Here is a 27,767-nt window from a genome sequence, read left to right as displayed (position 1 = left end):
GAGACTCAGAGCCCATCCAATCACTGAAAAAATGCCTAGAACAGATACATGTGTTGATGTGCCAAAACTTTCTCCAGCTGAACAGAAACAAAACTGAAGTTATTATCTTTGGATCTAAAGAAGAATGAGCAAGAGTTATTACAACTAAAAACCAATGGTCAGGCCCGAAACCTGGAGTAGTGATGGACTCTGACCTCAATCCTCAGAGCCACAGAAAGACAGTTACAAAGTCAGCCTTCTATCACCTGAAGAACCAGGAATATATGGTACATCATCCCAGTTCTAAACTCCCTACACTGGCTGCCTGTAGCTCAGAGGATAGACTTTAAAGTACTGTTGTTAGTTTATATATCACTGAAGGGCATAGCACTCAATATATTAAAGATCTTCTGTTGTTGTACCAACGTACCAGACCTCTCAGGTCTTCTGGTTCTAGTTCTGCTCTGCATCCCCAGAACCAAACATGGAGAAACAGCATTCAGCTTCTATGCATCGCAAATCTGGAGCAAATTTCCAGAAAATTGCAAAGCTGCTGAAATACAGTGTGTTGGAAATGTTATGTATCAGTACCAACTTGTTGCCTCCATCTCCGATGAAGATTCCCATGTCTAACGGTGTGAAGGATGCATTGAAAATGCGCCAGCAAGAAATGTATTCCTGATGTTTGTGTTAGACTCTGTAAACAATATGAAAAACAGGAGGGAATGTTGGAAAAATTAGTATCTAAGTTCATTTAAATTATGAATTTAACTGAAAGGTTATGTTTTCATATTATTTTTCTTTTGAGACCCTTTTTCTTTTAATGATACATTTTTAACTGTTCTTTGGATGTTTGCTTGAAGATTAGAAAAGCTGCACAGTCTGATGGTTTTATCAAACTGCCTGTCAGAGACAGTAAGGAGCTGGATTACATGTTTTACTTTGATATGAGGGAATTAACCAACATCCCACCAATCACGAGTTTGGAGGATCTTCTTTTCACTGCATGCAGTGAACCAGATGAGGGCAAAGATGAAGTCTTACATGATATAAAGAGCAACTCTGATAACGTTACAGTCATTTTAGATGGAGTCACAGATTTCTCTACATCGGTTGTGAAAAAACTTGTAGACAAAGATTTCTTACCTGATGCTAAAATCATCATTACCTGCAGACCAGAAGATGAGGAATACCTCTGTCCTGAAGACTGGCTCAGAGTGGAGGTGAAAGGCTTCAGTGAGGAAACAATAAAGACATATTTGTCTTCAACTCTGGGTGAAGCTCACAGGAAGGTCCTGAGTAACGTGGAGCTGTTGACTCTTTGTCATGTTCCAATGTATGCGCTGATGGTGGCTGCCAGCTTTTCATCTAAAGACTCTCTGCAGCCCAGAACTGTGACTGAAATATACATCAATATTGTTCGATTTGGTCTTCAGATGAACAGCAACAAAACCAGGATCAGGAACCTCAATCAGTTCATCAAAACCAAGAGAAACGGAATCCTGTCTCTGGCCGAAGCTGCTTTTAATGCAACCGAAAGAAAAGCTGTGAACCTGGAAGAACTTTCTGAGGAGATTACTCAGAACTCTGAAGACAGATGCATCTTTTCCTTTCTGAAAGTACTGTATGTAAAAGTTCCTCCTACTGAAACCATAACTTTGTATGCTTTCCTCCATTACACCATGCAGGAGTTTTTTGCAGCTCTGTGGCTTTTGGAGAATCCTGATAAGATCAGGGATGTTTTCCAGCAGTGCCTCACTGAGGAAAATAAACACATGAAGCATCTGATCCCGTTCATGTGCCGTTTGTTGAATGACAAGAGTCCACGTTTGATGAGCTGTTTGATTCCAGCTGAGGAGATCAAGGAAACATCTAGATGGTTCTTCAAAGAGATAATTGACACATTTTTCCATCAGGCTGTCGCTAATATCAGTGAGCTTCATGTAGACACATTGTTCGTATACCAGTGTTTGTTTGAGTCACAGAGCTCCGAAGTCTGCATTTCCTTTCTGGACAAACTGGACTTCCATCTTGACCTCAGTGGAGAGAATCTGGACCCTTATTCCTGCTGTGCTGTGGCCTATGTGGTCACTCAGTCAAAGGAAAGGAAAATAAGTCTGAACCTTCAGGATGTGACAGTCACAACACAAGGAATGAGACATCTGTTTGGATGTCTTCAAAATGTTCAATGGTATGACTCAGCATGTTTTGTTTCATATTCACTGCCCATGATAAGGACATATACTGTTACAAAATGTATTCCAGATTAGTTTTGTAACACAATGCTAATATTGTATTACTTTTTTGTATAGTGACTGAGTTTTTCTTTAAACTACAGGGTTTACCCTCTGCCTCAGCAGTTGTGGACTGTTGTCTTTCTCAGTGAAGGGCTGACAGAATATATGACATTATTGCATCGCTGTGGAAACCAGCTGTATCTTCCAGTTGAAGGTAAAAAGCTGCTGTTTGATAGAGCTGTGAAGGTTATGCAGAAGTCAGCTACAAAGGTCAATGTCTGCCTCCAGTGGACCCAAAGAGGTCATGTCTGCCAGAGTCTGTGTGAATCCCTGCTACAGGCTCTGCCATACACACATGATCTCAGGTAAGAAACATTATTTTTGTACATTAGGAGTGGGCTACGAAACCCTGGTGCAGTCCAAGCAGATGTTTGGTATTTTAAATGAGGAGAAATTGACTTATCCTGTTATCTTGAAGACATTTCACCTCTCATCTTATAGACTTCTTCAGTTCTGACAGTTGTTTTGGAAGTATCAGGGTTATATAGTGTCATCACAAACATTCACACTGACAGGGCGACACAGGTCACTAACAAAACCATTAATATCACTATTGAGACGATCAAGGTACCATGGATCTGCCTCTAAGACCTCTATTCAATTTCCTGTTAGTGCCGTTGACTGATGATCCTATCTAGTCCTCAGTGTCGTTAAGATGTGCGCTGTTTTATTTAGATGTCTCAAGGTGTGAGTCTCTGTGAAATGGAGCATAAGGGCTGCACTGTGGGTGTTAGCAAGGTGGGGAACCTGAGGTCAGGTGCTCTGGTCAAGGTTAACTTTTTTCATGTAAAAAAAGGGAGTGGAAAAAAACATTTTTAGGGAGCAGTTTGGATCGTTAGTGGTAACAACACCTGACCTGTCTCCATATTAAGGGTTTAGATCTATGAAAGCTTCATCAACTCAAGAGTCAGTTAATACATTCAGAGAGAGGGAGGCACACCTGGCTGAATAACTAACTGACCATTGTAAGTGGGTGGGGACAAAGTTTGATGGCGGTTTGATTCTTCAGCAGCTCATGCTTTTACTGATAAACCAGCCCTTTTATTCCTTTGATTGGGGGAAAAACACCACTATGTGTTTGGTTTGCTCACAAAACTGGTGTTTGTAATTCTTTTCTTGTCTTCTCAAGGCAGGCAAAGGCTCCCATACAACTAAATAAATCTAGACTCCAAACACCATTAAAATGCTGATAGTTATAAATATAAAAAATCCCACTTTAGGTTTGTTTTTTATCAGTCCATAGTGGTTGTATTCAATAGCATAACAGTGATGTGATTAGGAACAGGTGAGGGATTAGACAACCTCAGGATTTAATTCTGGTAGTTCCTGTATGGGAAGCAGTGCTAGTGGAACAGTGGCTGTAGTTGATGCTGTTTCATGGTCTAGAGAGAAACTGCTGTCTTTGCAAACGGGAAAGAAACCAGCATAAACAGCGAATCAATCAGGTGAGTTCCGGGGCACATCTGAAAGTGTCGCTCCTGTTGTTCATGAGATGAACTGAAGTTTTGGTCGTTTCTCTCATGTTTGGTTTTAGTTTAGATGTTTTAGTTGAAAAACTCAAATCCTAAAATCCCAGAGATGATAATAACTCAGAGATCTGAAGCACAAGATGAGAGTTTGTGTTGAGAGTCAGTAACAGCTGCTCTGATCAAACATGTTGATGAACATGTAATTTCATCACATAGAAGACAGACAAGATGGAGTCCATCAGTAGTATGTGGTTGTATTGATGCAGCTCAGATCAAATCATCACTAAATGTTTCCTTCTTGTTGTTCCAGCTTTGATCCTCGAAGCTCAGTACGTCATGAACAAACCAGGTTGTTAGTGAATCTGTTGTGTGCAGCAGCAGAGAGAGAACAGCAGACGGGAGAGAAGATGCTGGAGATGCTAGCATCAGTCTGCAGATATGAAACATTCCCTTTATATTATAGTGGTAAACCTCAGAGTGACTTCCTGCTGGATCTGTACTCCCAGATGAAGGACAGAGAGACAAAATCAGGTCTGAGTCTCCTTCCATCATTACAGTCAGTTTTCCAGTCAGCTCCTTTATTCTGGACCATAAAGCTGTCAGAGAGAAAGACCTCCATCCTCCTGGAAGTGATGAAACTCCAATCAGAGAAGAAACTAGTGATACTGACAGACTGCTCACATGGAGAGAGTGAAGTGAGGAGTTTCCTGCAGTGTCTGCCTTTTATCTTACAGCTCAGGTACAGTCACTTTATTTCACTCTGATTGAATTATTCAATAACCTTTCAGTTTTCACTAAATGTCTTTAGTATTTAATATTCATCATCAACATGGGGATGTTTTTTATGTTGTGATATTTCTTACATGTTATATTCACACATTTTTACTTTATTCACATGGAGTTTTAATCCAGTTCCTTTATAAATGGATCCATTTTATGAGAAAACGTTTAGGATCCTGAGCTGTTTCTTGTTGTTTTGGGGTTTTATTTATTGATTCTAGTTTAATTATTATTCTCTGTTAGTCTGTTTCTTTCATTAGATCGGCCTTGTTTCTGTTGTGATCTAGTTCAGTATTTCTTAGTGATTGTAATGTGTCACGTTTATATCTTGTGTCTAGCACTGTAGTTTTATTATGTTCCTTTTATATAGTCCTTCTGTAGTGTCAGATTAATTTCCTAGTTCCCTGTCACTTTTTCTCTCACTCTGTCTCTCTCTCTCTCTCTTCACATCTGCACCCCATTTCTAATCAGCCATTTGTTCCTTGTTGTAGTAATCAGGTTCCCCAGTAAACCTTGTACCCATTCTCAGTCACTCCTTTCTGGTTCTTCCCGTTTTCTCCCTGTTGATTTCCTGCCATTCTTTAACCCTGGGTTCCTGTTTTTCTGTTCCTCTGACTCCCTTTGTCCATGTGATTATTTGATTATCTTTCGTAAGTTTTTTGTTCTTCATTTGTAGTAAAAACTTCATCATCACCTCATAGTAATGGCCAAATGATCTCTCATGAAGCAATGAAGCTTTCCTGCCCAAAGGTTTATGACTAGTTGCTTCATTCATTGCTCACTAGTGACATTTGCTGTTGGACTAAAGCTGTGGTGGCCTTTTCACTCAAATCTTACTTAAAAAATATTAGAATGTAGTCGGGTATGCAATAGTCACAATAACATTTTTTTTTTTTACCCCTCCAGGGGGTCTTTTTTGGGCTCTAGTGTCCCTTATGTGATAGTAGGCTGACAGGAAACAGGGAAGGAGAGGGGGGAAGACATGCGGCAAATGTCGTCGGGTCCGGGAGTCGAACCCGCGACGACCGCGACGAGGACTCAAGGCCTCCAAATACGGGTTGCGCTAACCGCTACGCCACCACGGCACGCCCTCAATAACATTTTTATATAACCCATGTTGGGTCTATTGGACCCAATAGAGCTTTGGAACTGATGTCACTGCGTGTGACGTCAGTTCCAAAGCTCTATTTAACTTAGCTGTGATCTTCCTGCAGCTAAGCTTGTTTTCTTTTATCTTATGGACTGAGTTGACAATAAAGATATTTGTTTTAGTATCTTAGAAGTGCAGTGATTGTTGGGGCAGACAAAGTGTTTTGTGTTTGTGACTTCCTGAAAAACTACAATTATTCTGACTTTATTTTCTGGGACTTCTGTTTCTGATCTTCAATAGTTACGAACAGAAAGAATTTTAACATCCCAGTAACTTTCAGTCTGTTTCTGTTGTGTCAAAATGAAGAGTCTTTGTTGATCAAACCACATGTTTTTTATTTCTATAACATTTCTGGAGGTGAGGGTCAATTATTTTTATTTAAACAGTACCCTATTGTGAGCGGTCATTTCAGAGTACTCCCAGATTGGGGAGGTTTTACTCTTTTTTGTTGTTTCCATGTCAGCATCTGCTGATGAAAAATACTCTTCTCAAATGCCAGTACCAAATTATCTGCAACAACCTACAAAGCATCAAGGCTCATGACGCTTTTATTTTGAAAACCGACTTTGAAGCAGTTAGGTGTCCAATGCAATGGGAGGCATCGTTTGTTGGTCAGGTGACTTTCAGCGAGAACACATTGAAGCGGGGCTTCATTTGACACAACTCTTTGAACTCGCTGGAAGCCTGGATTCAGATGGTCCATCACTGTCTCTGCTTCACTGCAACAAACAACCGTCACAAAAACATTCTCATTCCAGAACTTTCTGGTTCTTTCTTTTATTTTCAGTCTTAAATCCTTATAGATCTGTGGTCACTTTGTTAAACTGAGGTCCTGTTCTGTTTAAAAACTTGAATGAAAATACATTTTGTCAAGCATAGCCGCCATGGAGAAGCTAATTGAACACCTGCAGCTAAAAATAGATGACCTGGGGAACTGTGGTCGGCGTAAAAATCTAAAAATTATTAACTTACCAGAGAAAGTAGAGGGTGGCACTCTGCCTGTGGACTTTCTCCAAAAAAAATGTTACCTGATCATCCAGCATTGGAGATCGAACCTGCCCACAGGGCCCTGGATAAGCCGCCACGGAGTATCCTGGTTCGTTTCCTGCGATATTCGCACAGAGAGGCTGTTCTTAATGCAGCAAAGAAGAAGCGCGACATCTGCCATGGTGGCTCTCAACTGAGATTCTACCCTGATCTGTCCGCGGACGTCCTGAGGAGGAGGAGATAATTTGGTGCTGCGGTGACCCACTGCGACAAATGCCGTGGATTTGCCTATCCGGCTCGCCTCCGATGCCTTCATGAGGGCGAATCCGTTTTTTCGATACGCCTGAGGCTGCATTTCTGGACTCTCTTAAATGAGGTATTATTTTTATTATTCATTCTTTTCCCCTGCTTTGTTTAGAAAAAATGGAGGAGGACGGACTTTTTATCCATGCTGAGACCCATAGAACATTATTTTTTCCTTCTTTTTGAATTTACCATGTTGGGACGCTTCTCGGTGTGGTTCATTATTTTGGCCTGGACCATGGATGGTGCTTTGAGCATCGGTTGTTGCTGTGATCGAACCGTAAAAATGGGGAGTTTTATGCCGTTTTTTTTAAATAACTGACATTTTTTGGGGTTCTTTTTTTTTGTCGTTTGGGGACAGGATGGGGGGCGGGGGGGAGTGAATGCTGCTGCTTGCAGATTTGGTATTTTATTTATTTTATCTTGTGTTAAATGTCAGGAGCCTAAATATGTCTTTTCTATACATACATGGATGCCTATGCACAGACTAACCTGTTCAAATATGACTCCCAGTGTTAAAGAGTTGTTTTCTGCCCTTACAGTTTGTATGTATGGTTCTCTTAAGATCGTTACCTGGAATGTACAGGGACTGGGTCATGTGATCAAGAGGAAGAAGGTTTTGACTTACCTGAAACAAACCAAACTTGATATAGCACTATTACAGGAAACTAGGTTATCTGTTTCAGAACATTTGAAACTTAAAAGGGACTGGATGGGTAATGTATATTTTTCCTGCCATTCACAAAATAAGAAGGGTTCAGCCATTCTTATACACAAGAATCTTCCTTTTATTCTGGAGCATGAGGAGAAGGATTCAGAGGGGAGATTTATTCTAATCAAGGGCTGGATACATGGACAACATATAACTATTCTCAATGTTTATGCTCCTAATGACGACTTGCCTCAATTTATGTCACGAATGATTTTATTGTCTAATCATCATTGTAAAGAAATCGGTTTCTTGGCTGGTGACTTTAATTGCGCAATGAACGCATCTCTGGACAGATCTTCCTCTGCAAAACTGCCAAACCCGAAAGCTTCAGCTGTCCTAAAAAACTTGTGCACAGATACTGGTTTGATAGATATTTGGCGACATTTAAATCCTAAAGCAAGGAACTATACGTTTTATTCACATCCCCATAACACTTACTCCAGATTGGACTATTTTTTTTATCCCCAAGTCGCTTTTACATTCGGTTTGAAGCTGTAACATAGACCCCATACTTTTGTCGGATCATGCACCAGTATTTTTAGGTGTTGATCCATTATTTCGTATCCCTAGAACTTTCACTTGGAAATTCAATACATCCTTTTTAGATAATAAATCCTTTTGCAACTTCGTCCGGAGTAACCTATTGCAGTTCTGGCTCGACAACAAAAACTCTCCTGTATCTTCTGCTATAATCTGGGATGCAGCAAAAGCTACTTTGCGCCGTCATCTTATATCTTATTACTCTCACCAAAAAGTGGCTCTAGTAGAGAAGAGAAAAAACCTCGAAAAAGAGATGATCCGACTGGAGCAAATACACAAGCAATCACCAACATTGTCAAATTTAAAGGCACTAATGGCTGTTAAGTCTGAGCTTAATATAGACTACACCCGTCAGGGTCAGAAAATGCTACTTTATACTAAACAGAACCACTATGAATTTGGTAATAAGTCCAGTCGCATGCTTTCCCATTTATTGAAAAATCAAGATGATAGTCGCTTAATTAATACGATAAGAATGCAGAACAAGGACATCACATATGACCCAATAATTATTAACAGCACTTTCTGGGATTGTTATATCTCTATACAACATGGACATGGCTGACCCGGAAGATATCTCCTCCTATCTGAGCAGTGTATCTCTACCTTCTGTTACGGGAGAGGACCGTGCCTTCTTAGATGCTGCTATTACTCCGGAGGAAGTTTGGGCTGCAATTAAATCTTTGCCAAACAGAAAATGTCCTGGACCTGGTGGGTTTCCATTGGAATTTTTTAAGTTATTTTGGCCAGAGATTCAACCAATATTCATGCCCGCTGTTAATGACATTTTGAAAAATGGCATCTCCCCCTCATGGAGACAGGTCTCCATCAGTCTTCTTTTAAAAGAAGGTAAAAGTCCCCTGGATTGTTCCTCCTATAGACCTATTAGTTTGCTTAAAGTTGATTATAAAATTGTGGCAAAAGTATTGACCCGGAGATTGGAAAAAATCCTCCCTAAAATAAACCCAGATCAAGCAGGGTTTATAAAAATGAGATATGGCACAGATAATATACGACGCATTCTTAATGTTGTTCAGTACCTTAATACTCACAAAGAGCCAGCAGTAATTGTTTCCGTCGACGCCGAGAAGGCTTTTGATCGAGTTGAATGGCAGGTTCTTTTTCAAGTGCTACATAAATTCGGTCTGGGCCCAAATTTCATCAATCTGGTTAAAAGCTTTTATTCAGACCCAACAGCCTCAGTTAACACAAATGGCTTGATGTCTGAGCCCTTCAAGATACATAGGGGTTGTAGGCAGGGACGCCCCCTTTCACCTTTATTATTTACATTGTTGATTGAACCTCTAGCCGAGATTATCAGGACTAATCCGGATGTATCTGGAATCAATATAGGCGGTAGAAATCATGTAATTTCATTATTCGCAGATGATGTACTTCTGTATATGTGCAATCCTTAAAAATCAATTCCAGCTATCCTGGAGTCTGTGGCTACGTTCAGTGCTTTGTCAGGATATAAAATCAACTTAGGAAAATCTGTCGCCACCCCTTTCAACATCCCCCCAGAAAGATTTATGCAACCTCCTTTTCAAATGTCTATGAGAGGCTTCAAGTATCTGGGTATTTTTGTTACACCTGATCTGAATAATCTTTTTGAAACTAATTACTCACCTTTAATTCAGAAGATAAAAATGATTTCATAAAATTGGCTCCCCTGCCAACCTCTTTATTAGCGAGAATCAATACTATAAAAATGAACATTCTTCCGAGACTGAACTATTTATATCAAAATCTTCCCTGCTATTTATCCTCTGCACACTTCAAATCACTAAACTCACATTTATCTCGCTTTGTCTGGAACAAGAAACACCCAAGAGTCAAGTTTTCTATATTAACTAAGCCAAAACATCTTGGAGGTTTATCGTTACCATCCCTTCAGCTTTATTATTGGTCAGCACAACTTAAAATCATATCAAATTAGTTTATGAATAGAAAGAACTCTTTATGGTTAGATCTGGAATCCCGATCTTGTCTCCCCTTCAAACTTAATTCTCTTTTCTTTAGAAGTGGTATAGACCAAATAGTCCATCAAAACAGTAACTTCATTGTTTATAATACTTTGCTGGCCTGGTGAGATGTGAAAAAATATCTAAATATTTCCCCCACCCTCTCTTCTTGGTCATTGTTAACTTTGAACCCAGATTTATCAGCAGAAATTAGGAGCATTGGTTTGTCTGAATGGTCATCTAAGGGACTGTCAAATATTATGGACATACTGGACTCTGACTATTAAACCCTTTGAACAAATTAAAGCCAATTTCAATATTTCTAATAGTGATTTCTATAAATACCTACGGATCCGTCATTTTGTGAGCTCTCTCTGGAGGACAGGAAAATTAACCACAAAACTGTCAGAGTTAGAGAATATAATTGTCATGACCAAATGTCCTAAAGGACTTATCTCTAAGATATATAGTTTATTATCTGACTCTGACTGCTCAGGTTATGATGCTATGAGGCTGGTGTGGGAACATGACGTAGGGCTGACGTTCAGTCTAGCAGATTGGGAGGAAATCTGTAATGGGGTCTTCCCCAACTGCACCTGGGTTTCTATACATGAGCAGAACTTTAAATTCTTCTACCAAACTTATTATACATCCGTTTGCCTTCGGAGGATGTTTCCTGATGCTTCAGATCTTTGTCATAAAAACAAATACATAGGGGCATATTTATTCATTTATCTTGGTCTTGCAATGGTATTCAAATCTTCTGGAAAGCCGTTCATCTGATGATACAAGAGGTCATTGGTAAACAGTTCTCACTAACTCCCTCCTTCTGTCTTTTTAATCATGCTTCAGACTCTTTACTTACTCTTTACTCTTTACAACATTTACTTGTAATCCTCTTATTTCTGGCTAAGAAATGTATATTACTGAGATGGTCAGCACCACAGGCCCCTACAGTTGATATGTGGATATCACATATTTCTGCTAATGTCTCAGTCGAAAAATTGACCCATGATCTTCATCAAAAGTCGGACAAATTCTGGAGGATCTGGAACCCACTGCAATCTTTCTTACAGAGAATGTAATTATTTATTTAATTTTTAATCTTTTTTTCTTCTTCTCAATTTTACATTCAATATATCCTTCATTTGGTTGTCCGACCTTTTCGACTACTTTGAACCATGCCTGGGAATGTCTGTCTGTATTTTGTGTATGTAGGTTGTATGTAATGCTCCTTGGTGATTTGGTTGGGTTGTTTTTGTTTACTTTTGTTGATGTTCAAATAAAGTTATGAAAAAAAAAGTTTAAAAAAAAGCAATTTGTCATAAAAGGTGATTTATTAGCTTAATGTTTTGATTTAGTTATTGCTTAATAACCTATCAGTTCTATCCGTAGAGAGGATGCTCTGAGGTAGCAGTATATGAAAAACAAGACAGGATCTGAAACCTTAACATGAAAACATTTAAACATTATAAATCCAGTCTGAACTCAACAGCTCCTAACAGCTCATGTCTCAGAACCAGAAATTAATGTCTATAAATGAAATGTTTCTGCGTTGATCAGATGATAATACAAGTTCCTGGCCTGAACCTTCATGCACATGGACCAATGTGCAAACCGCTGAAATGAAACAGCAGATTAATTATTTTCATGTTAGGAGGTCTCATGTAAACCACATAACTGTGTTTCCACTAAAAGAAGCTGAACTAGAAGCTACAGGCTGGTTTGATTATGATCAGGAGATAAATTCAGAGAAAAACAGAAAAACTCTGTTGGGTCAGATTATCATCATCCTACTAGAGATTATCTCTGAATCAGATTGAAAAGAGTTAATTTGAAATCATCTGAGGTTTTCAATGTTCACTATGATGAAAGGTCAAAGTTTAACAGTCATACTTACTGTAGTTTTATCAGTGACCTTTCTGGAGACTTTTATAATTCTGGATGTGTTATTTTTTGTCTAACTTGTTTGTAAATCTGTTAATAAAACAAAGTGAACATTATAATTTGCCTTACTGCTCTATGGATCATATTTTTCCTATCTGAATTTCAGTTTAAACATTTGGTTCTAGACGTTGCATCTGATTGTAAAAACTGACTGTGTTCACATGAACAGTTCAAGATGTTAGCTTAGATGAGATGGCTCTGATCAAATCATCACTAAATGTTTCCTTCTTGTTGTTCCAGCTTTGAACCTCAGATCTCAGAACTTCATGAAGAAACCAGGTTGTTAGTGAATCTGTTCTGTGCAGCAGCAGAGAGAGAACAGCAGACAGGAGAGAAGATGCTGGAGATGTTAGCATCAGTCTGCAGATATAAAACATTCCCTATAGTGGAAGTAGATATGGAAGAAGATTATAAACCTCAGAGTGACTTCCTGCTGGATCTGTACTCCCAGATGAAGGACAGAGAGACTAAATCAGGTCTGAGTCTCCTTCCATCATTACAGTCAGTTTTCCATTCAGCTCCTTTATTCTGGACCATAAAGCTGTCAGAGAGAAAGACCTCCATCCTCCTGGAAGTGATGAAACTCCAACCAGAGAAGAAACCAGTGATGCTGACAGACTGCTCACATGGAGAGAGTGAAGTGAGGAGTTTCCTGCAGTGTCTGCCTTTTATCTCACAGCTCTGGTACAGTCACTTTATTTTATATTACTGGTATTCAAAATAACCATTGTCTGTAAATGATTTAATCTTTGGATTATTTTTAATATTAGAACAAAGTTAAAATAATCCAGTTATGTTTATTCATTGTCCGATATTATTAATGTTCTCCATATTTTGTCACATTGTTTAAATCTGTTTCATAGTTCAGAGGAAAATCTGTTCTGTTGATGTTAATATATTTGTTTTATAGTTTTATTTACTGATTATCTTTGTGTTTAATATTTATAAACATGAGTTCAGTTCAATCTACTTTAGTTTAATTTCCCAGTAAACCACCAGGATGTGAACTAATGTTTATGAGTTTCTAGATGTTGTTAGTTCAGCTTCAGGTTTGTCATTTTCTTCTTGCTCCAGCAGAACTGACTCCAGTCAGGATGAAGGTTGAGTGTTTTCAGGTTCCTCCTCCAGTCCATCCTGTCTAACTCCTCCCTCACGTTTCCAGTCCACAGAACAGCAACATGAACCATTACTGGTCTAACTGGTCTGAATGAAGGTCTCTGGTTGAACAAATGGTTCCCAGAGAACAATGAGGGAGAAACATTGAGCTGCAGCAGTTTGTGTCTCCAGCTGCAGATGTTGAGCAGCAGAACAGAGATTGATGTGTTAGATGAGGATCAAGGTGAAGCTTTAGCTCCTGTTGTTCATGAGATGAACTGAAGTTTTGGTCGTTTCTCTCATGTTTGGTTTTAGTTTAGATGTTTTAGTTGAAAAACTCAAATCCTAAAATCCCAGAGATGATGATAACTCAGAGATCTGAAGCACAAGATGAGAGTTTGTGTTGAGAGTCAGTAACAGCTGCTCTGATCAAACATGTTGATGAACATGTAATTTCATCACATAGAAGACAGACAAGATGGAGTCCATCAGTAGTGTGTGGTTGTATTGATGCAGCTCTGATCAAATCATCACTAAATGTTTCCTTCTTGTTGTTCCAGCTTTGATCCTCGAAGCTCAGTACGTCATGAACAAACCAGGTTGTTAGTGAATCTGTTGTGTGCAGCAGCAGAGAGAGAACAGCAGACGGGAGAGAAGATGCTGGAGATGCTAGCATCAGTCTGCAGATATGAAACATTCCCTTTATATTATAGTGGTAAACCTCAGAGTGACTTCCTGCTGGATCTGTACTCCCAGATGAAGGACAGAGAGACAAAATCAGGTCTGAGTCTCCTTCCATCATTACAGTCAGTTTTCCAGTCAGCTCCTTTATTCTGGACCATAAAGCTGTCAGAGAGAAAGACCTCCATCCTCCTGGAAGTGATGAAACTCCAATCAGAGAAGAAACTAGTGATACTGACAGACTGCTCACATGGAGAGAGTGAAGTGAGGAGTTTCCTGCAGTGTCTGCCTTTTATCTTACAGCTCAGGTACAGTCATTTTATTTAATCTAATTTAAATTTGTTATGAAAATGAATATCGTGAATATTTTGTGAAAGTTAACAGTTTTCCATATGTAATATTTACATCAATCTTTATCCATATGTACATAAATACACTCCATTCTGATTTAATTGGTAGTGTGTATAACTTCTCCTTTGTAACCAGATTAAAAAAGGTTAAGAAAGTAACTTCTTCCTACATGAAGTCAACCACAAATCATATGTGCCTTGGTCATCCACATGCCTAGTAACAACCAAGATTGAATTCATGCAGCTAAGATCAAACCATCACTAAATGTCTCCTTGTTGTTCCAGGTTTGATCCTCTGAGCTCAGATCTTCATGAACAAACCAGGTTCTTAGTGAATCTGTTCTGTGCAGCGGCAGAGAGAGAACAGCAGACGGGAGAGAAGATGCTGGAGATGTTAGCATCAGTCTGCAGATATAAAACATTCCCTTTAGATGACAGATGCATGGCTAATTTTGAATATGGATACAGAAAATATCAGAGTGACTTCCTGCTGGATCTGTACTCCCAGATGAAGGACAGAGAGACTAAATCAGGTCTGAGTCTCCTTCCATCATTACAGTCAGTTTTCCAGTCAGCTCCTGAAGTCTGGACCATCAAGCTGTCAGAGAGAAAGACCTCCATCCTCCTGGAAGTGATGAAACTCCAACCAGAGAAGAAACCAGTGGAGGTGACAGACTGCTCACATGGAGAGAGTGAAGTGAGGAGTTTCCTGCAGTTTCTGCCTTTTATCTTACAGCTCAGGTACAGTCAGGTGTCATCGTAGAGAATGTATTTCCCTGTATTTCACAACTTATTATTTTTTTGCAATTTTCTCTCTCTCTTTCAGTTCTCCTCCAGGGTTTTTCCAGAGTGTTTGTTCATCTCTATCAGTGAGATCGAGAGAGGAGATCCATCAGCTGGTTTCTCTATTGCAGCTTCAGAACTTCAACCTGCTGCTAACAGGAGTTTTACCCAGGAAAACCTGCAGCTCTGTGGGGAAAGTTCTCCCCCTGGTTGGATCTAAAGTGGATCTGATCCTCACAGACAGCCGGATGTCCGTCAGAGGAGCCGCTGTCCTCTTTAGATCTACAACACAGCTCCACAGTCTGAGGCAGGAACCTGAAGAACAACGTCTCTTTCTCACTTCTTATCTGCTGTTGAACCATCAGTTCTTGATGTCCATCATCTCTGTTCTTCTCTCTGATCCAGACTCTCCAGCAGTCTGGTCTTGTTCTTCTCTCAGTGGGTGAGAAGAGGCAGAGTGGCTTTTCCTCTGGTCCTAGAAGAGCTTTCTGTGGTTTCCACCAAAGCTCAGCCACAGAGAGTCTTGCTGAAGGTCGGCAGCAGTTTGGCGTCTCTGCTGAGGTTCTGGACAGTGGGACGGTTGGACCTGACCGAGTCCGGACTCCCTGTTCAGAGTCTCCTCAGTCTGCTGTTTCACGATGGTCCTCTCACACTCAGGTGAACGTCTTCATCATGTCTATCAGAAAGTAAACAGATCAGAAACACAGTAAGAGGTTAATCTGTGATCTCTGCAGACTGAGTGAAGAGAGACTCCAGCAGCTTCTGGTTCTCCTCCACGAGGTTCAGGACCAGAACCTGACGTCGTCCCTCTTGAATAAGGTCGGTGGAGACCTGAGCTCCTGCCAGTTGAGCTGGGAGCTTCTTCACTTCCTGCTGCAACAGCCGACAAGTCAGACCATCACCGTGAACCTGAAGAAGAACCGATTCTTGGAGGAGAGAGCTGCTGAGCTGCTGCCCTTCCTGCACAGGATGGTGATTCAAAGGTGGAGCTTTTGTTTTCTAAGAAATATTTGGTCTGATCTTCCATCAGCAGCCTGTGGTTCCTGGAAGTAACAGAGTGTTGTGGCAAATCCTCTCTCTGCTTTCAGGCCCAGTCCCAGCTTTGTTAGGACTTCCATCAGGGAGATCTTCAGGACTCATCCCAGTCACATGATATCCTGGTTGCTGAGGTCACTGGATCTTGTGATCAACCTGAACTGCACAGAGCTGGACTCAAAGGACTGCGACGCTCTGCTGTTCATCCTCAGACACAGCGACGGAGTGAAACTGAAGCTGCTGTGGAGCTCCATCCCAGCAGAGGGAATCCAGTCCATCCTCTCTGTGCTGCACAGAGTTTCTGATCTCAGGTCAGACATCAGAACCTGCTCCTCAGGCCTCCTTCCCACGATGAACCATTCCCTCCTGGTCATGACCTGGTCGGTTTTCTTTCTTCTCTCTTCCCACCAGTGTGGACAGGAATCTCCTGCTGAGGTTCATCCACTGCTGCGCCGCCTCCGACAGCCAGCAGGGGGCAGCATCGGGCCTGCTGAGGACTCTACGGCACAGGTTGGATCTGTCCTGCTCCTCCTGCGTGGCGCTACCAGAAGAGGATCAGACGGAGCCTCTGAGGTTGACGGCCGCCGACTGCGGGGCCGTCTCCACCGTCCTGAGACACAGCAGCAGGGACACGCAGCTGGACCTGAGAGACTGCGAGGTGGAGGACAGCGGGCTGGACCTGCTGTTTCCTGTCCTGGACGGAGTCCGTCTCAGGTCAGTATGAGAGCCGCCGACGCCGAAGCAGGGAGAAGTTTGTTGACCTTCACGTTGATGTTGTTTGGCTTGTCTTTCCCGTTTAGAGTCAACAAGACGGTCCCGGTCCAGCTTCTGTCTCTGCTTGCCGCGAACAATCAGAGGGACACCGCGAGACGAGCAACGTCCCTGTGCAGAGCCCTGGGAGGAGAACTGGACCTGAGTCACAGGCCACTGGATCAGAGGCTCTGTGGAGCTCTGGCTCTGATGCTGGACTACTCTGAAGATCTAACAGAGCTGGACCTCAGCCACTGCCAGCTGACAGACCAGCTGCTGCTCCAACTCATCACACATCTGCACAAAGTCCACAACCTGGAGTAAGTTTCCCAGACTGTTGCTTCTGTCAGACACAGAGATTACATTTTTATTCCTTTTTGGGAGTCGGAGGTTTTTTTACTCAGAATTCTCTCAGTATCAAGGTGAGACCCAACAGATTTACTTTCACAACTAGAGCCTTGTGGCTTTGGCTATGATTTGAAACTTCATGAAGTTTATTTTAAATTTAATGAACTTGGTCTAGAAAGGGGAAAGGGGAAAGTGGAAGGGTTTAAATGGAAAGAAGAGAGAAGAGTAGGGGAGAGACAGAAGGATAGAGAGAATACAAGTCTGCTTCTCCATCTGCAGAAGGAGAAAACAATAGAAGAGAGAAACAATAGTGACAAACAACATAAGAAAATGACAAGGTACAAGTTAATTCAAGATCTATCTAGCAGTAACCACAGTGTATCTGAGAACTCCTGATTTCAAAGACCTATTTTATATTAGTTTGTGAAATAATTTTTATAGGTATCTCCTGGTGTCATTTAAACTCAACGGACCAAAAACATGTGACCGCACGAACAGGAAATCAGCCAACACAGAATAACCAGAGTTCACTTTTTTATGTCTTTAGCGCTAGAAAAGAATGAGACGCTTACCCTTACGGGCTAATTTGTAGTAAAATGAATGTGACCGAATTTACACAGCATCTGATCAAAAACGGAAGAATCATTGGTTATATCTAAAAACATGCCCAGTGGTTGCCTGATGTCGTACGTCAGCTAAGTTGCTATTTCTCCAAAGGCTTTTGTGTAAAAGTGAAGAATTCCATGTGTGTAACAAACTGTGTCTGCGTGTCCTTGATAAGCGTCTCAACACTCCCCAAGTATACCTATAAAGAGAAGTGCTGGGCCAAGTGTGTGTGGTAAGCCACAGCCTTTGCCCACCAGGGCCAAAGGGAGATATCAGGAAGTAATTGAAAGGTTCCCTCAAGTATGAAGCTCCAGGTCCATCACTGCATGGACAACCATTGAGGTGGAGAAACCTACATTGCTGCCAGTGCAGCGTTAGCTTGGTGAAAACCAGCCCTTTGTTCTACACTTTGCTTTGTACAGATGATTTGGATCCTTGGGTGTTTAGAAACTGTTGATCTCTAGAGGCATGTTGAGATTTCACATTTTACCCAATTGCTAACATTTGCAAGTGATGTATATAATGTTCTTATTTTTCATCATGAAATTTTCCCACAGTAAATTTCCTGTGGGTAAACAAAACAAAGAGAGGTGCTGGGCCAAACAAGATGGCTGTTAATGTTGATTCAATATTTGGAATAGTCGCCTACATGGACTTGGTTGGACTGAGAAATTTGGGAAGATAAAAATGTTGCAAAGAATGTCAGAATTCTCATGAATCTTTTGCTTATGTGATTATTAATAGTAGTTCTGAATAATTTATTATTTAAACTATATAACAATAAAAATCTTTAATCGGGGCACCAACTCCAGCATGTCTGCAGTCATAAGTCACTCAGTGTCGCGAAGGCAGGAATTCAGATCACTGGCAGAAGAAACTCTTCACACAACAAGGAATCTCATCAGAATCTCTGGTGATTTTTGTAAGGAAAAACCAAATAAAGGATCCTTCTCAACAGGCAATGGAGAGGTCACTGCAGCAGGCTTCTGTAGGTAGACGTATCGAGAGTTTTCTCGTCTCTTTAGGAATGCAGAAATGCAGAGTTTGCTTGCTAGCCGTTCTCCAACGCACACTTCAAAGGTTTTGTAATAAATTCTCTTCCTCACTTGCAGGTTAGAAGAAATAGAGCCAGAGTTTTTGTAGGCTAAGTTCAAACACAAGTTATTGGGATTCTTGCTTTTTAGTTGGTACAAGTTCTTATCTGATTAAGTGTCATCAGATACTTGAGGAGAGTTTGGAAGTTATCTTTCCATCACAAAAGATGTTTAAATAGTAGATCTGATCAGTTAGTGAACAAAAATGGTTTCCAACATCTGTAAGGACTACCATCACCTCAGGGAGACTTATTGTATTTTTCTACAAACATTGCTTCCTCACTTCCCCTATGATTGTGCCATCACCTTTCTTCAAGGGGCCCAGGACATCCAAAGGTTATTCTTATCCACTTTTTTATCTGTGAAGACCAGATCATGCAGGGCCACGTAAAGGAGGGCCTCCAGGCAGGAATCATTTCTCCCTCCTTCTCTCCTGCTGGAGTTGGTGGCATTTCTAACTAGGAAAGAAGGATGGTTCATTTGGCCCTTGCATTTACTACAGAGGGCGACTGTGGCTGTATGGTGGAGTAGTCGTCTTGTGAACGGAAGGTTGTAGGTTCGATTCTAGCTTCCTCCTGCCACATGTCGATGTGCCTCCGGGCACATCGACATGTGGCAGATCTGCGTATTGGTGTATGAATGTGTGTGTTTGTGAGTGCGAATGGGTGAATGTGACTCTAGTGTAAAGTGCTTTGAGTGGTGACAATGACTGGAAAAACGCTATATAAGTTCAGTCCATTTACTATTTACAGAGGTCTTAATAACATTGCCATTAAGATTCATTATCCTGTCCCACTCACAAACACAGCTTGTCAATGCATTCAGGGCTCTGAATGCCATCATCGCTAAATTAGGTCTAAGGAATGCTTAAAATGTGGTTTGTATTAGGATGAAATAGAAAATGCCTTCAATATATAGTATTTCTATGTGTCCTATATGCTGATGATTGCAAGCTACTGATCTTCATGTACTGGTGCCACTTGGCCGTCTGATCACCACCAGCAGGGAAGGCGGGTCCAGTCTCTTGCCCAAGGACACAATGACACAGGTGGGCAGAGCAGTGACTGAACTGGCAACCTGCCATCATTTCCATTGTCTGCGATTAAGTTAGCATCAGAGGAATGGAGACATTTGAAGCAAAGAAACCTTTCACAAGAATCTGCAGTACCTTAAGACAGATAAAAGATTCTTCCCCAGGCAAGACAACTGGGCTCCCTATTTCTATTATATACATTATCTAATGGGCCTGTGACCAAAAATGTGAAATCTGGTGCACATTTTGCATGAAGGCTTTATGATTGCAATCATTCACTCCACTGGGGTGATTGATTCTTCTCTAGTCAGTCTGACAGTAACCTGGTTAGAGGTTGAGAACAGGATCATGGAGGTCAGCCAACAGGAGGTGTTCCTCAGGTTTCTCCTTCCCACCATCTACTTCTCTCTCACCATTTAACCACAGAGGTATTGAAGCCTTTCTGTGTTTCAAGATTTCTATGTTTCCAGACACCTGGTGGTGTTGAGACCCTCAAGGTTTTCCAGTCACACTTCTGGTAGAGGAACATGGCCAGGGATGTCAAGAAATTAGTCTCAGTCTGTTCCCAGCTTTCCATCCTGCTCAAGGTTTCTCTGCCTTCTTCCTGTTCCCCACTGGAATTCGTCACAGGTTTACCCACTTCCAACACCATGTCCCACCATACTCACCATTATTCACTGCTTTTCCAATATCACTCATCTGATTCCGCTAGTGAAGCTTGGGCACATGTAAGAGTGTGACGTCTCCTTCCCTTTACATGTAGGGAGCTGTCCATCATATGTAGTCATTTGATTCTCAGGTACACTGGAAGTAGTTTCATCCAGGATCTGCTTGGCCTCAGTCTCTCCTGGTTATGAAAGCAGTCATTCTTCATGTTTCCGGGATGGTGGAGGTCACTGCTCTGTCCAGTGTCACTTTCTTGCTTGTTCTTCCCCAATTAGCCTTTATGCCCTGGTCTTCTGTTCTTTTCTTTATTGGACTCTCTGCTCACTCTATGTCTATGTGCTGGAGCTATGCCATTGGTCATGGGGGCTGTCTGCTTATGTCCTTGAGTCTTATTTCATGGATCGAAGTGGATCATAGGAGCACCTCCCCACGTTAGCTCCTTTGCTCTATGAGTTCTTGCCCCTCAGCCTTCTCTCAGCACAGTCTCTGTACTGTTTATTGCCCCTTTGCTAATCAATGTGGCAGCTGATCATCATGCCAGTTCATCTTGTTTTACAAACACTAACAGAGTTATTTGGAATCAATCTCCTTTCCTCTGACGTTTCCTCTGTCCCTGCAGTTTTGCAGCTGACTATTCATTGTGGTCTCTCTTTGTAAAGAAATCAGAAATTAATTCTAGTGGCAGAATGACTTTCTCTCACTAGTCAGTTATAGTGAGATAGGAATTGAGTGGAATTGAGGAGGAATCTCATTGCTAGGCTAGTGCAACGTCAACCCAGCCACAACCATCACCAGGCCCAGCTCCATTGTCACCTAACCAAGATATGAGTGACTTCATCTCAAGAAGGGATCCTATCCACCTCCTTCCCCCAGCACATGCAAATAACAGTATTTACATCACCCTGGAAACCACTCATCTTTGCCAATTGCTTGGACAATAGCAGCAAACCCAGCCTGACCCTCTATGAAACAATACATATGACCATGGCTTTCAGGTACCTGCACTTCTCTCATCCCACCTCTCCAAGCCAAGTATTACCTGCAGGCCATTCACATTCCCGTAAGGTTCACTCTGCCTGAGCAGCAGAGGAAGGTTCCTCACAATGAACCTGTTGGTGTTCAAGCATGCTCCTCCCAAAACAGCTCTGCTCCATCACAAACACTTCAGGTTGGTAGCCTTTCTACTAAAGTGAAACTACACCCTAGAGAGACTACTCACCTAAATAATCACACAAAAACTTTCCCCCTACAATCTGTTCAACTCTTCCCTCTTTAAGCTGCAGGTGTGAGGTTTGTTACCCTGAGTGGAAGCGGAAAATAACCCAGTACTTGGAGGAACTAACCCTCACCTGGTTTCACAGACATCCCTGTATTCACACTGTCCTTCAACAAATAGTTATTTCTCATAAAAAACTTGAAGTCTTTAATAATAGCTTAAAGGTTGAAATGTAAAAAAACAAGAACCTTATTTCAAATAATTGTTAATTCCAAGTCTCTGCTCTCCCTAAGATCCATTTCCAGGCTGGACCAGATGGGTCCCCACCCTCAATGAGATCTGCTCCAGGATTCCTGAATCAACACCAAATCCAATTCCAGTACTAAGCTCTAACATAACAAATGTGGCGAAAGTGGAACCCTGCGAATTAGCAAGGAATGATAAATCATTTATTATTGTCCTAGAAGTTTCTTCAGGAGTCGTGGAGATTTGACTCACAAATTTCCTTGAAGTTCTGCCTGTCAATGCATCTGATGTAATTTAAATGGTTACGTTGTTTGTTGTGTGAGTAATTTATCTTCAGGTGTTAAGCACCAATTAATAAACCACTGATAAACAAAACAGTTTTGCCAAATCACTACTGTACAACTAGAGGACAATGCCCAATCTGTTGTTAAGGAGCTAAATGTTAGCAAACAAATCTTTTAACAGATAAATAGAGACAACCAATGGCTTTAATCTCTGTCAGTCTGGTCCTGGTGCTCCTCACATGACTGAGACTTTGCTTTTCAAAGTGTTTTATGTCAACCATCTAAATACAGACAGTGGAACAACTGCAGTGCTGGTTTTCAATGGATCTCAGTGCCTCATTGCACATGATGTCAATATGACATATTAGTGAAGCGACTGCAGAGTTTGTGTCAGGTTTAAACAACTATTGAGAGATTAAACAAACACAAGAAAGACAAGAGAGTTAGATTCTTTTGTCCTCGCGAGGAGAACAGCCAGAGATGTTTTCAGTCACACATCTCCTCCGTTCTGACAACATATGTGTCCGTTCTCCCTTTTCATCGCCGTTAGGATCCCTGTTACAGAGAGCGTCTGAAAGGGGCGGGGAAAACACTTCAGTCACACGATTGCAACGCAAACGCGAGTCACTAACCAAACACACGGTATCTACACACTAGATTATTGTGTTCCAGACACAGGATAACACAGAGCAAGTTGTACGTCTTCACAGTTTTCTAGCCACCCAACAGGTCAAGGATGCAGAGGTTTCTGCTGAGCGATAACCTGTTGGAAACGGTTTCTCTGCTCTTCCTCAGAGAGGCTTTCTGAGAAAGGAATCAAAGTAATTCAACAACACAGAAACTTTCTTTATGCTAAGATGAAACAAATCAAGGCATATAAGACAAGAACATTATCAAGGCACATGAAACAACAAATGTTTGATAATAATAAATACAATTTACCTAACAGTTTGGTATGACTCCTTGGTGCAGAATGTTGTATTGAATTGTACTTAAGGAATAGGGAGTTTTAATGAAGAGATATCATGCCATCAGAGTGGACAGGAGTCACGGGGGTACCCCTAGGTTACATTCTGGGACCTCTCTTAGTCAATATCTCCATTCTATCGCTGGGGATAATACAGAATATAATATGAGCTACTATCAATATGCTAGCTAATTGATGCTATCATCTGGTGAGATGTACTTTACAATCTGACCAGATGACTCCAAACCTGGTGACATGCAATGAGCAGAGGGGAGAGATTAGGATATTCTTCTTCCAGCCACTGGGGACATTGTTAAGTCTGTCTGCAGGATTATTATGTGAAACATACTGGCAGATAAACGGTAGTCATGTTATACAGAAGGACAGTTTCATCAGGAGTTTGCTGCTTTCCTCTGTGATTCAGATTTACTGATTGATCATCAACATGTTTAGATAATGTTCTGTGTTGTGTTTGTGTTTCAGTCTGAGTCACAATCAGATCACCGATCTCTCCACTGATGGGTTACTCCACCTCTTCTTCATCAACCCGTCCATTGATTGTGTGAGGTGAGCAAGAATTTCTCAGAGCTCCATGTTTGGAGGAGTTTATCCTCAGAGGATCCTGGGCTGATCTCTGAGTATTGAAAGCCATGTTGGTGTTTCTGAAATTGTTTGATATCTGCTTTGCTCTTTTTCTAGACTGAACAACAACAACATCATCAACAAAACTCCTTTTATGGGGAACAAGACGTTTGAAATCTGGTGAAGCAGCTGTGAGTCAGCTGGTCATGTGACCAACAGGATCCTAATTCCTCTGGTTTAATCCAAAACTCTCCCTTCACTGGTAGAGTGTGACCTGTAAATGGAGACCTTAGTCCTCAATGTGGCTTTCACTGGGTTCTCTCCTGGCCTGATGACCTTTGACCCATGTTTTCCTCCCTTCTCATAATAAACTTTCCTTTTCAGCAACCGCTAAATAAAGGCCCCAGGAGGGAAATAATACTGGACACTGCCTGGTAACACTGGTTAGTGTTCAGCAGTGGGGAGCATCTTAGATAAGATAAGATTGATTATGTCATTGTCATCAACAGATTCCAAATGATGTTTGTTGATATGCATTCATGTTTTGGGGTTTGATGTATTGATGCTAGATTTATCATCACTCTCCTTTTTATGTCGTTAGTAATGGAATCACTAAGGAAGGTTTTATGAAAGTAAATCAGAGATGAAGCAGAAATAGGTTCTGATGAGTGCGTATGTATCTCTGTTGATGTATTAGATTGTGTTTCTCCACTTTCCTTGCTGTTCCTCTTTTCCTTCTCATCTGTTTCTAATGAGTCAGCTGTTCCTTGTTCAATAATCCAATATATCTAGAAAGCATTCTCAGTCACTCCTTGCTGCTTGTTCTAGTTAAATTATGTTACTGTTCACTATGTTGCTGTTTGTCTCCCTGGATTCCTGGTTGTTGTTGTTGTTGTGCTGTCATTGGCAGTGTATTGATTTGGTTTTTATCATTTATTTCTCATTAAACTTGAAGAACTACTCACTGCCTTCCTGTGTTAGACTCTGTCATCATTGGATAACATCATCCCAGTGTCTCTCTAGATCTCAGGAACCATCCAGTGCCGGCAGATTAGTGAGTAAAACCAGTGCGGTTGTTGAACTGGAAATGTTGAAATGTATTTAGCTTCCTGCACATGTATGTTGCTCAGCTTCAATCAGTTGACAGGTAGATGATATACAGAAAGCTTGATCTAGGAGTGGTTCTCTAATTATCAGGAGAAAGATGTTTTTCATATGGTTGTGTTAGAAATGTGATTAACAATCAAAAAGATGAATAAGGAACTAAAAACCAAACCAAAACATAATTTGACATACGTTTAAGAAGATACTTAATGTGATACTGTAAGTGTAATCAATATATGTGGCAGATTCTATGTTAGTTATATCACCATGTATTTAGTGATGTTGATGTACAAGCAGACAGTAGGATATCAATGTATATTGTAATGAAATATCAGTGGAGCCATAATGAACTATGATGTTGTTAGACAATGTAAGAGGTAATAGAACATCATCTTTACACAATGTCTATTCAATGTTACACATTGTAATGTCTATGTTAATGTACAAGTTTTATTGTAATCTACTTTAACCCACAAAAGGTTTTACTCACTCAGCAAATGTCTTTGAAATAATTCAGTCCAGGTCGGAGGATTGTTGTGAATATTGGAGTCATTTAATAGGAATTAGTGCCGTACAGGATAGTTATGCTAATGTCAGGATTTGTCATCTAAGGAGTGTCAGTGGACAACAAGAGTAAAGTTAGACTGTTGAATGTAATCAGTAAGTACTTTGTATCAATGTGTAATGTTTTAGAATGTAAAATAAGTTCAATGTTTCCAGAAACCGAGTCTCTGTCGCCCAGTGTGACCTGAACATGCGACCATGTGCTTGTGCTCTGTTCAGTGGACCTGCAGCGGCAGTGAGACGTTCCAGTGAAGGAAGAGTTGCTGCTTTCACAGGACAGCGAATCTCCACTGGGTGATGGTGGGTTAGTGCTTTGGTATGACGTATGTATATGAAATGGAGTATCTTCAAATCACGTATAATTAGCAGCTCTGGATAATGTAAGACTAGATGTAGTATAAATGAAAGTCAGTCCAATATGTAGCAAATGTAATATGTTTTAAAATGAAGTATATCAGCAGGTTTAAGGTGAATAATTCAATATAATATGTCTTATCTCAGATTAACATGAGAGTAAAAGGTGCCATCATGTGGGCAAATGAAATCACTATACAATAGTGACATGTGTTTGTTAGGGGATAGAAGGAAGCGAATCTTCGTATCTGTTCCACGTATACATGTAAAACTCAGCATGAAGGGAGTTTAGTGTGTTTAGTGTAGCATTTGTATCACACATGATAGGATATTACTGGTAGTGAAATATGTCTCTGTGAAGAATTATTTGGTAGCATAAGTGTGTAGTTATTTCAAAGTAAAATCACTGTTTTAAAGGTGTAAAAGTGAAATCCCTAAGCTCAGTCATGAGATGAATAGATCTGTCAGAACAGAAGTGTTCTTAGATGTTACAGTTTCTGGATTGTAGCTGAAACCAATGTAGAAGTTAGAGAGTAGATTTTCTGAGGGATCTGTTGAGGTAATAATGTCTTTAAATCAGCATGTCAGGGCAAAAGAGGGAAGCTTCATGTTAAGGTCCATTGATGAAGTAAATATGTCAGGTTTTGCTCTGTTAAGGAAGTTACTGGTGAAATGACTGGGATGTATTTCAAAAGGTGTCGGAGTCTGAATAGTACAGAGTTCCTCTATTTAGTAATATGTGTGAGGTTTTCTAGGAACACAAGCAGAAGACAAAATAATGTTTCAAGTATCTTTTATGAAGATTGTGCTTAGAATCTCTTTTTCAAACTATTGTGTTAGTATCCATCATGACATGTCTCCCAATACAAATGTAGGATTGAGTCAACTTATCTTAACTTAGAGTGTAGCCAGAATCTATCTAACTGTATTTTGCTGTAACTTTGAAGAATTTAAACTAGAAGTTGTGTTAAACCAAAGTTAGATGAATAGAATAAATGTTGGATGTCATTAGCAATAAAAGAGATCATATTAAATAGAAGTGACCCCCCCCCCCACAGAAAATCTCAAAGTGATGCTAAGATGAGGTTTAACAGCATAATTCTTAGTGCTAAAGTCAAATTTGTTAGCAAAGGTTTAATCTGAGCTTAGTGAGACATTCTACACAGTAGAACAGGGATTATCCCAGTATGTTATGGTGCTGAAAGCAGTTATGAAGATCAAGCACAGAAAAACAGGGGAATAATTCAATGTTTATTTGTTTGTAAGGGAATCAAAGAATGATGGACAGAAAAAGGGCAAAGACGTGGCATATTGACCATATGTAGGAAACTGCATACAGTCTTCATAACCCAGCATAAAGTGTTCTAGTTACTGTTAAACATGTGGTCTAGTCATTATGAAGACATAATGAGGAAAGAATGGATAGTTTTATGAACAGTTAAAAAAGAGAAACCCAATTATTTTATCTAATGTCATGAAATGTAAGAAGGGATGGTGCTAATAATGTCACCTTCAATGAATGTAGGAACTTTCCATGATGCTTAGTGAGTGCAGCAGGATGGGTCCTAAATGTCTCATTCCTGAGATCATGTGGCAGGATGTGAGGCTGGTGTAGGTCCTCCAGTCATCAGGTTGTGTTGATGCTGCAGCTGCTGCAGCTGATCAGCTGTAATGCACCTCAGCTGTGTTGAAGAGGACAAAAGGCAACAGGAAGCAGAGGAAGGTCAGTAGTTGGTATGTTGCTTGTAGTAGCAGCAGCAGCAGCAGTTGTTGGTGTTGCTGTAGCTGAAACCAGGTAAGTAGGTGAATGTTGCTCTCTGTTTAGTAGGTAAGCAGTTCCCAAGGATCCTGATGCAGCAGAGATTTCCTTCAACTTGGGGG

At 40.7% G+C, this 27,767-nt stretch overlaps 1 protein-coding gene across 1 annotated transcript; it reads left to right on the top strand.

The window, feature by feature from the left end:
* Nucleotides 1-182: 182 nt before the first annotated feature.
* On the top strand, nt 183-27,325 carry LOC114141201 (uncharacterized). The gene is made up of 15 exons (XM_028011682.1): nt 183-266; nt 843-2,170; nt 2,318-2,581; nt 4,056-4,094; nt 12,408-12,503; nt 13,919-14,212; nt 14,540-14,995; nt 15,081-15,344; nt 15,443-15,694; nt 15,772-16,020; nt 16,126-16,383; nt 16,484-16,786; nt 16,873-17,142; nt 23,766-23,849; nt 23,982-27,325. The coding sequence occupies exons 1-15, from the start codon at nt 183-185 to the stop codon at nt 24,046-24,048; spliced, it is 4,308 nt and encodes a 1,435-aa protein (XP_027867483.1). The 3' UTR covers nt 24,049-27,325.
* Nucleotides 27,326-27,767: the final 442 nt, after the last annotated feature.

This window comes from Xiphophorus couchianus, chromosome 24, assembly GCF_001444195.1.
Source record: "Xiphophorus couchianus chromosome 24, X_couchianus-1.0, whole genome shotgun sequence".
Taxonomy (NCBI): domain Eukaryota; kingdom Metazoa; phylum Chordata; class Actinopteri; order Cyprinodontiformes; family Poeciliidae; genus Xiphophorus; species Xiphophorus couchianus.
The sequence above is the reverse complement of the archived record's forward strand: the minus strand, read 5'-3'. Positions and strand labels throughout refer to the sequence as shown.